This window comes from Megascapheus bottae, chromosome 16 (assembly GCF_031878675.1).
Source record: "Megascapheus bottae isolate mThoBot1 chromosome 16, mThoBot2.hap1, whole genome shotgun sequence".
In the NCBI taxonomy this organism is placed as follows: Eukaryota; Metazoa; Chordata; class Mammalia; order Rodentia; family Geomyidae; genus Megascapheus; species Megascapheus bottae.
The window spans coordinates 41,433,442-41,445,024 of record NC_143524.1 but is presented as its reverse complement, the minus strand read 5'-3'; the positions used below and the strand labels follow the sequence as shown (position 1 = coordinate 41,445,024).

At 35.6% G+C, this 11,583-nt stretch overlaps 1 protein-coding gene across 1 annotated transcript; it reads left to right on the top strand.

The window, feature by feature from the left end:
* The first annotated feature begins 2,307 nt into the window (after positions 1-2,307).
* On the top strand, positions 2,308-6,464 carry LOC150053324 (olfactory receptor 56B2-like). Its single transcript, XM_090348602.1, has 2 exons — positions 2,308-2,315; positions 5,495-6,464. Exons 1-2 carry the CDS (start codon positions 2,308-2,310, stop codon positions 6,462-6,464), a joined length of 978 nt encoding a protein of 325 aa, XP_090204728.1.
* Positions 6,465-11,583: the final 5,119 nt, after the last annotated feature.

Genomic DNA, 11,583 nt, shown 5'->3' with positions numbered 1-11,583 from the left:
GAAAATATTTCTTTGAGAATGTAAAACAAATTTACAATTTAACCAAAATATTTATAATGAAGATATGCAACAAATTATTAAAATTAGTGTTTAAAAGGTAGATACCATTAAGGAGAATTTACATCAATTAAAATATTCATTGTTATTTCCTCCTCAAATTTACCCATTACATTGTGCAGAGATTTTAAATGGTACATTCAGTAAAGAGAAACTCTCCTAGGATTATATTAGTATAGAGAATCAATGGCAACTGTCAATATACAAATAACAGCTGTCAGAAGAAAGAAAAAGACAACAAACAGTTCCACTCACAATGTCTTCAAAGATCATAGTATGTCCAGAAATAAATCTAATGAATGAGGTGAAAGATCTGTATAATAGACAATATAAAACATCAAGGAAATAAATTTGCTAGACCATTTAAATAGCTCACATATTTTTAGTTGACATCTTAAATATCATGAAAATGGTCTTATTGCTGAAGGCAATCTACTAAATGAATGCCATTTCCATCAAAATGCCAGTGGAGTACTTCACAGGAGGGAGGAGAGAACATTAAATACAGTCATTATATTCAATGTACACATGTGAAATGAAACTAGATAAGCTGAGGGGCTTGGGGTCTGGTTAGCTGAAGAGGAGAGGGATGAAAGAGATGGCACTGACCAAGATGCTTCGTGATAACAAATTGACAGGTTGGTTTGAAACTCCTTTGTACAGCTATTTAATGAAAATGACAAAATTTTAATGCATTGTTAAACATTTGTAATGAAAGGGGTGCCATTGTCCCCCCGAAATACACTATTTACCTGACTTATGTAACTGTAATCTCTTTGTAAGGAAGGGATAAAACAAGATGACTGGGGGAAGTTAGAGAAAAAACATGGAAATGTTGAAGAAGTAATATATCCACTACCTGACAAATGTAACTGTAACCCCTCTATATATCATCCCGACAATGAAATACAATAAAAAACTAAAATTGTTGCTTAAAAATGAAAACTTTTAAAAATTAAACTATTAAAAGATAAACAGGAAAAATATTTCCAGTGAAAGTACAAGTTCTGATTTTCTGAGCTAGGATTTTCTACTAGCTCTGGAAGCAAGACCAAGAATTAAATAATGGTGTTGCATAAAATTTCAAAGCTTCTATACACTGAAAGAAATAATCTTCAGAGTTTGGAATGGTTTAGAAAAGGAAAGAAAATCTCTGCAATCTATTCATCTGACAAAGGACTAATATCCAGAATATAAAAAGAGCTCAAAACTTAAACACTACAAAATATTAATCAATAAAGAAATGTTTAGCATCCTGAGCTGTAAGTAAAATGCAGATCAGGTAAAAATGTTTTATAGATCCTTGTGATAATGGAGCAAGAGAAACTGATGGACTGATTGAGGAAGGAAAATGGCAGAGGGGCCATTATAATCAGATAGAAGTGTATTCATACAGGGACTTGGTAAAATGAAATCATCTTGCACAACTAATTGACAGTGATAAAATGTGCATAAGTGACTAAAACAAACACAAACTAGATTGAGATTGAACCTCACAGCAGTCAGAAAGGCTCTCTTCATAGAACAAAGAAAAGCAAACACCCAGTCTTGTTGAATCACTACTCACACATAGTAAGATATAGAATCAGCTTACATGTCCACTAGAAAGTAAACGAATAAAATTCTGGACTGTATACTTCACATAGAATTTTTCTTATGAAAGAAGGAATAAATTATGTCCTTTACAGTGACCTAAAGTCGTCATGTAAAGTGTGATAAAACAGATTCAGAAAACACATAACACATGTTTCCCTTTGATATTAAAAAAATCTATATCTTAGCAAATTACCATAAATTGCTGTAGGCTAATCCAGGGAGATGGGGGTGAATAAGAGAGGGCGATGAGGAAAATGTGATCAATACATGTTTTGTGCACATTAGAAAATATTATAAAACACATTATGTTTTATTTTAAATGAAGGCAATGGGGAAAGGGGTATAAATGAGAGGAAACAAAGAGGAAACTTGATTAAAGTACTTTAGATTCCTTTATACAGGGAAAGGAGAAAATAAGATGAGGGATGGGGGTGGGAGGAGGGAAATGGGGACCAAGACATGAGAAAGGGTATCAATGTTTGTGAAGTAATGCATCTTCTATCTGGTGAATATAATGTAACTCTTCTATTAATTACAAGAAAAAATATATGAAAAAAAGAAATACTATAAGGAAAGTGTTTTATAAATTATATATTCTAAGAAAAAAGAAAGCTTCTGAAATAGTACTGAAATCATGGATTTTCAGTATAATTTATGATTATGTACATATATATATGTGAATATATATAGATAGCCAAACACATGTATGAATATATAGGTAGAAGAAATTGTTCAAATTCATAGAGGTAAGGAGGAAAGCTTCACACTATTTTTTATCCAGACTTACACATTTTCTTGATTCTCAACAAGTATTACAACTCTATAGCACAGATATCCCCATGGAGATTTTCCATTGAAAGCTCAGCTAATGATACAGATATCAAGGGATTTATCCATTGAGCCTCCTGAATGAACATATATCACAGGAGTCTGCTTGTTTTTTGTAAAACAAGAACGTAAATACCTGGAAGGTTTTCAGGTAATTATCTTAACACCCAAAAATAGGTAATAAAAAGGATAAACACAGATAAACTGTCAGGACTTTTGTACTATTCATGGTAGATAATTTGAGGGAGACTATTAAATTGAACTGTGGCTTTGAGTATATTACTTTTCACAAATACTGATTTGATTTGATGATATACTCAATTGAAAGGCTTAAAGGAATGTTTTGCTTGTGAATGATTTACTCTCTAAATGCTCAGATTATCGCTCACTGTCATTTTATGATGATTATGAGCATTTACTCTTTAGCAGATATAAAAATAAAAATTTTTGTAAATAAAAGAAGTGAAGTTACAACAAGGCTAGCAGATATAGCTGGAGATTTGCTAGTCATTTCAGAACATTAACTCTTTTCACTGGACTCCTGGCTACTCACATGGAGAATGCAATCAACTGGCCTCATTGCTAGAGGCTTGTGATTTCATCACACCACTTTGGATACTAAAATAGAACAAAAATAGCACAGGTAAGTAAAGACATAAATATGGTCCATGGAATTCGGGCTAAGGTTGGTTAACAGGTATTCAACACTGGGTTACAGTTAGTGATATACTCCTGTTTAATCCTACAAATTCCATGGACATACCTACTCACAGAACAGCTTCTTTTCAAAAAATAGTGCAACCATAGCATGTAGAATAAACAGCATTTCGAATTTGTTGCCAAAAAGTGATTTAGTCTTTAATTAGTACAAGTTTGCTTGACATCAGTTGTTACCTTTAAGAAACCTGAAAATATACTAAAGATGATACTAAAACATTACATTCACAAGGACTTCAGTAACAAATTTAAGTATAATGAGAAATGAAGGAATAGAAGTATATCTTACTCTTCAAGAAATCTTGTTCAGAAATGCAGCACAAAAATTCCCACATTCATCCCTTTTTAAAAAATACTTTTTGTTGTGATTAATAGCAGGGTTACATTACATTCACCAGATAGATGGTGCATAACTTCACAAACATTGATACCTTTCTCATGACATGGTCTCCATTTCCCTCCATCCTCCCCCTGCTTATCTTGATTTCCCCCTTTCCCTATCCAATTTCAAATAACCAATTAAGCACACATAAAATATATCAGATAACAAGGTGAAATATTGTAAAAATATGAGATAACCAAGGAATGGCAAAAGAGATGAGCGATAACATAGTACATTAAGGAAAACAGTCACTCATTATATGGCTTTTGTTTCCTTATCCTGGAGGTCCTTACATTAAGTGTCGTATTATTTGGCCTAATGTCTCTAGATTTTGTTCTATTGTAAATCTCTGCTAGGAGAACCCAAGCTTTCTACTGATTATGACAAATGAGGGAAACCATTGAGCCTATGTTCCTTTGAGTCTGGCTTACTTCACTTAATAGGATTTTTTCTAAGTCTTTCCATTTCCTTACAAAGGGGGCGATGTTCTTTCTGACAGCAGCATAGAATTCCATTGTGTATAAATACCACATCTTGTTGATCCACTGATCAACTGAGGGGCATCTGGGTTGGTTCCATATCTTTGCTATGGTAAATAGTGCTGCAATGAACATCGTTGTACTAGTGGATTTAGTATGCCCTTGTTTCTGGACAGTTGGATAAATACCAAGGTGTGGTAACTATGTCTTTCCTAAATGCTCTACATTACTGTTTCACAAACAGGGGAGTCCCCAGTTGCTTATTCGAAAGTTTTGAGAAAGAGGGACAAGTAATGATGCCGTATATTTCTAACCATTGCAGACAATGTTGAAGATAACATACATGTTTTCTATTTAATTTTGTACCAGTTAAAATGTTTACTTGAAGTCTAGCACACATATAAAGAAAGATGTCTTTACAATATTGCTAATTAATGTACTTGATAACTCTGAGGTGAGAGGAAAGAACATTGATGGCAGGAAAAACCAGAAGAGTCAGTTACATTCTTGGGTACAGAAGAAAAACTTGTTTTGTGATGAGCCTTTGTACTATACCTTGACACGCAAAGCAAGTGACTAGATGCCATTATCTGTTATGCAATATTGTAACAACTATAGTGCACAGTATAACTATAGTTGTGTGAGCGCTACATAATTGTAGGCACAAATATTAAATCTTGTGATATTTAATGATATTCTAATTGAAATTTTAAGATTTGATGGAAATCTTCAAATATGACATTTTCATTTATTATACAATAAATTACACACTGGACAGGAACTTGATAATTGTTTTCTTGTACAAGGAAATATTAAAAGTGTCAACTTAAAATGGCAGGGTGATGTGGTAGGATATAAATAGACTGAAAATAGTTATCTGGAAGAATTATAAGTTGGGCTTCAGGTCAAAGAGAATTTGCCTCTTACTCTTAGCAAAACTTTACTCTTTGTTTTTTGAAGTTAGACATAGTTTTATTCCGTGCCTAACATCAAGAATTATACTGACCAGTCAGGGCAATCTCTAAGATGTGAGTGAGAGAGTGACCCCACCTAATCTCACAGGCTACCTTTATGGGCCACCAGACATGTGGTTGGGCTTGGCCATACACAGATGGCCAATGAAAATCTTTAATCTTAGAAAGTCAAGATGTGTCCAATTTATCCTCTCTATCTATAGTGAACAGGTTCCTCTTCTCACTGAGAAACTGTATTTTTCTTATATGATTCGCATTGGTTGAATTTTAGGCATAAATTAGTAAGCTGCCACATTTATCAAGGTCCTGTTCCATGAGACATTTGACTGGTGTATAACCAGAACATAATAAAGCTATGCAATCTCTATTAAGTATCATGTCCCTGAGAAGATTATTATTGAGAGTGTCATTGAAGTAATTAAGAACACTAATGTTAAGTTTTTTCTGTCCTCTTAGGGAAGGATGTTGCAAGATCTCAGCAACTCCAGCAGCTCTCTGCTGCAGGTGTCTGAGTTCATTCTGCTGGGATTCCCAGGCATTCACAGCTGGCAGCACTGGCTCTCCCTGCCTCTGGCTCTGCTCTACCTCTTGGCTCTGAGCTCCAACACCCTTATCCTGATCACCATCAACCGAGAGGCAGCCCTGCACCAGCCTATGTATTATTACCTGGGCATCCTGGCAGTGGTGGATATGGGACTGGCTTCCACCATCATGCCTAAGATCTTGGCCATCTTCTGGTTCAATGCTAAGACCATCAGTCTCCCTGAATGCTTTGCTCAGATGTATGCCATCCATTGTTTTTTGGCTACAGAGTCAGGTATCTTTGTCTGCATGGCTATAGACAGGTATGTAGCCATTTGCAGACCACTTCGATATCCTTCCATCATTACAGAGTCTTTTGTGGTCAGATCAACTGTTTTATTTACACTCAGAAGCTTTCTGTTTCCCATCTCAGTGCCTGTGCTAGCTGCACAGAGACATTACTGTTCCAGGAACCAGATTAACCACTGTCTTTGCTCTAACCTAGGAGTCACCAGCCTAGCCTGTGATGACAGGAAAATCAACACCATCAATCAGCTAGTTCTGGCATGGGCACTCTGTGGAGTTGACCTAGGTTTGATTATTTTATCATATGCTTTGGTCCTTCAATCTGTGTTGAAGCTGAATTCAGGAGAAGCTGCATCCAAGGCCTTAAGTACTTGCACTTCCCACCTCATCCTCATCCTGTTCTTTTATACCCTCCTCATTGTCCTTACAATCACTCATAGTGCGGAAATGAAAGTTCCCCTCATCCCTGTCCTCCTCAATGTGCTACACAATGTCATCCCTCCTTCCCTCAACCCCATGGTGTATGCACTCAAGAATGCAGAGCTCAGGCATGGCTTATACAAGGTGTTTTACCTCAACATTAAGGAGAATTTACATAAATAAAATATGCCTAATTCCTTCTCAGATTTGCCCACGATATTATCCAGAGATAGCGAATGGTATAATTTAGTTAAAAGAAGCTCTTTTAAAATGGGATTACAGTTACATAGTAAGATAGTAAGTGAATCACTTCTTGCATATTGTTTCCTCTTCTCATTATTTTTCTCACACTTTCCCTCTCCCGACCTCTCCTAAGCCGTAAAGTTCATTTTCAATATATTGTTCTGTGAACATCGCTGTTACACTGGTTCACTCATTGTCCTTTGTCACATCATCTTGTTTTTCCCTTTCCCTTCCCTGATTCATTAAATCAAATAGATGGAGCTACAGTACACCAGGCACCAAAGTCAGATACAACAATACAACAACAGGGACTATGACTTTACATAGTACACTGAAAACAACTCCGACAGGGATCAACCTTTCATTTCCCTATCTTGGAGTTCACTTTGCCTAGGTTCATCCTATGTAGCCATATCCACATCAATTCCTCTGCTAGGAAAATTCTAGACATAAATCATTACAAACGAGGGAAACCATGGGGCCTATGTTCCTTTGGGGCTGTCTTGCTTTACTTAATATGATTTTTTTTCCAAGTCTTTCCATTTTCTTACAAATGGAGCAATTCCATCCTTTCTGATGGGAGCATAGAATTCTTTCTTTCCATATATTTTTTATTGTAATCAATGGAAGAGTTCTTGTAAACCGCAATATTTCACAAGCATTAATCCAGACTAATTGTTCTAATGAGGCTTGGAACTTTTTGATATCATGGTGTGACAAGTGATATTTTGCATGAATCTTAATTGATGTGAGTGTATATATACACCAGTGTATCAACACACAAAATCAGATCCACAGGTAGATATGTCTATATGTTATATATGCATTGATTATGACTTGTAATATATTGTAAGAATTATAATTTGTAACTTTTTAATATTATCACTGTAATAAAAGTAATTGATGTTTATTGGTTTTTAATCTATTGTGATTCATAACACCAAGGAAATAACAGAAAGAGAATTCTCTAAAGCAATTTTATAGGGCACATCACTCACAGCATTATACACTTGGTGTACAATTTTCTTTATTATTTTTTCTCATTTAGATACAAATTCAGAACACATAAATGAATGCAAGGATTTCATTTCCTTCAGTCAACTCTGTGGATACCATATCAATGTAGGTTGTTCAAAATAAATTAAATAGAAATAGGGATTTAAATCCAAGAACTGAGGTGCCTCATTAGCACAATAGGTAGTGCATCAGTCTCATAACAGTGAGCACTGTGAAAGGAACTTCTTGGCTTAGTGGAAACCCCTATACCTGCAATCCCAGCTCTGGCAAGGCTGAGGCCGTAGCAGCATGAGTTGGAGGCTTGAACAGAAAAAAAAGAAAAAACTTCCTTAGTTTTTACAAAATAGGTATTTGTATAATAACACATGCACCTGTTATACATCTAAATGGACTAAAGTTCCAAAAAAAGGGTAATGGAAATTCTTTTATCAGTAGATCTAAGCATAATGCATGTATAATATATAATGTGTAATATATTATATTGTTTATGTTACTATATATAATATATTATATAATACACTGTAGTATATAACATAATAGTGTATGGTGTTGTGCATTATTATATGATGTTATATATTACATATGATATATATATATACTATACATATTTAATTTGAGTACTTTTGACTGAGGAGGTAGATTTCCTTAACCATGAACTTAAGAGTCATTACTTTAAAATTTGTAACAAAATTATCATAGAACTTTGTCCCTTATGAAGTTTTAGATATATAACATTGACAGAAGGTCCAAATAAATGCCTAAAATAATTTTGAGATTACCAGAACTAGATCAAAGAGATCTGTTTAGTGTTAAAAATCACCTAGACATAGTGGCTGGGCCCTAGTTACTGTCACTTCTTGTTTTCCAGTCCCTAGATTAGCTCAGGCTCAAACCCTGCCTGGCAGCAAATTCTCACAGCTGGGTGGATGATCCTGAGCCCTCTGCCAGCCAGCCAAGAGCTCTACCCTCTTATTTATTTATTCATTTATTGTTTTATTTTTTTGGTAATGCTCTGACAATGGAGCTTGCTCTCAGCAAGGAGGACAATGTTATCTTACCTGGCCCATGTCAGGTTCTCTCCTTCACTGTCTACCATTGCCTTGCATGAATGTCCTACTCCCCTTGGAGTCCAGATGTCCCTAGCCTTCCTGAATCACAATTACTTCTGAGTAGTGGCTATTCCTTGTTTACAAGACCGCAAAATACCTCAGTCTTGAACAGTAGGCCTTATTTTCAAGATAGTGTTTCAGTAGAGCTCTACAAGTTCTGAGGATGAAAAGAATGTCTTTTTTGTCAGTGTCATGACTGCCCATGAAATCCCTGCTCTGGCTTTAGAGCTGTGGAAGGGGTGAGCTTTTCTCATAGCTTTTCTCTTAGCTGAGTCTGCCAAAATGACTGCCTTTCATGGAAGCCTTTTGCTTCCTCTCTCTCCATGTGATGTTGAGATTGGAGCTGCAGTCAGTTCCCAATCACTCTATTGCCTTTTTTTTCTCTTGCTCTTCAGGTGTTTTTCTTTTCCTTTCATAGTTTCATGCTCTTCCTCTCCTATTCTTATTCAGACATAGTCTCTCCTTTGTTAGCCTAACTCTTGTCATTCCTGTCAAAAGGAGGAAGCTACCCTTTCTCCCTTTCTCTCCGTTATTTGTTCAGTTGTATAGTAGCATTAATTTTTATAAGTGTCTATGTCAAATCTATATAAATCCTTCCCCTCTTAAAAGAATACAATAAATGCTAAGATTCTCAAGAAAATATTGTTACTGGGAAATATATCTCACACATGTAAGGATATTAGCATTGTGCCAACACAGAAGAAATTATTATCCTGAGTTATATAAAGTGATCAACATTTATATTCAACATTAATATTTACTTATATTTAAGTCACTATAGTCATTAAATACCTTATTAGTTTCTATTATAATAATTAAAATGAATCTATGATTTCCAGAATCATAGCAAGTGAGATGGTTTAAGAGTAGCAATGCAAGCTGGGTGCTGGTGGCTCACACTTGCTATCCTCTTTACTCAGGGGGCTTATTCTCAAGATCATAGTTCAAAAACACCCCAAGCTGGAAAGTCTATGAGAGTCATTTCCAATTCCAATCAACCACCAAAAAGTGAGAAACGGAGTTGAGGCTCAAGTGGTTGAGGGGTAGCCTCAAGCACAAAGACTCAGGGACAGCACCTAGGCAGAGTTCCAGCCCCAGGTATATCACCAAAATGAAAGAAAGAAAATTAAGTTTGTTGCAGTGATCTACACCATGTAATCTGAGCTACCCAGAAGGTTGAGATCTAAGTACTGAAATTAGAAGCTAATCAGGGAAGATAGGTCCATGAATCTCTTGCCTCCAATTAACCAATAAAATGCTGGACTGGAGGTATGTCTCAAGTGGTAGAACACCATCTGTGAGTGAGAAAGATGAGCAAAAGCACAAGGCTCTGAGTTCAAGTCCTAGTACCAGCACACAGACAATGTAGAGAATCAGACAAAATTATGTTACATTATGGAAGGAAACTACAGATATATGTTTTGTATGCATGATGTGTGTATATCATATCACATAGCATATACAACTCTTTTTTTGCCAATCCTGGGCTTTTGAACTCTGGGTACTGGCTCTGAGCTATTTTACTGAAGGTTAGCATTCTACCACTTGAGTTACAACATCACTTCCAGCTTTTACTGTGATTGATTGCAGATAAAAAGACTCATAGATTTTTCTGCTTAGGTTAGCTTTGAACCACAATCCTCAGAGCTCAGCCTCCTGAGCAGCTAGATTATAAGCAAGAGCCACTAGCACCAGGAACAGCTATTTGAAGGACAGGACATGTCATATACTTAGTAATAGTGTTAAATTCTCATTGCATATAGCAGAATAGTTGGTAATCAAGTTAAAGCTCAGATATACTTTAGAGTAAAACAACCACCAGAAAAACAAGGAGCTCAACAAACACGTTCACACACAATGAAAAAAGAATTAGATGCAGAGTTCAAGGCCATTGTTTTATTTTTACCATAGTCTTGTCTATGTTGCTTGTTTAGTTTCTACAAATATGCACATAAAATTTACAACAAATTTAACATACCTCTAAAAGAAAAAAAATATGCCCATACTTACTAACCAGAGTGAAAAAAATGCAAAAAGAAAATTTCAGAGCTTACAAGAAACATAGTTTGTACTCAAGATACATTATATGAAATAAAATTCAGATAGAGGCACAGAAAGGTGCACATCATGAGAAACAGCTCCCTGAAATGTCACCAGATAGACATACCCACCATGCAGGCCAAGACTGGCCATCAGTGAGAGTGGTTTTGCAGGGTCTTTACTTATGCCATCTCACCTTCTCCAAGGAGAACATTTTTCTCCTACCTATACCCTAAGTTACTTTAGCTTGTTTCTGGGCTTCATAAAAGTGAACATACACTGTATATATTCTTTGTCTCTTATTTATTATGCAGAATAAATTACATGTATTCCTTTAATGTTGCTGGATCCTGACACTAGTTCCAGTTTCTGGCTACTAAGAGTCCATTACAATTCATATCAGCTGCAAGGTTTCTGGTAAACATAAATATGAACTCCAAGTGGACATAAAGTTAACAGCATTGGAACCAAAACTGGGAAAGAGGAACATTAAATGCAAATGAATTCCAAATGGTCTAATCAGAGAATTTTGAGATAAGAAAATTCCTACCGACCATTAAAGGCCAGGGATTTAAAATGATTCAATATTAAACTCTAGATCTAGTGAGCCAACTATTATGCCGCAATATGTGTAGATTTCCACTGAAAAGAAAGATGCTTATCTGTTCAGAGGAAATGCAGAGAATAAGGAGGTCTTGTATGAGAAAATAGGCTTGGAATTTCATCACAGTATCACTTCTTAGCTAAGCCTAATTTTTACCTTCTGAAAGAGAAGGATCAGATTCACCTGAAAGCATTTACTGTGGACAGACTTCTGGATTCCATGGGAAAGTTCTTCAGCTTTTTGTGGTTCTTTCCCCTGGCTAAGGGGTTATTTCCTTCTCAGAGAAACT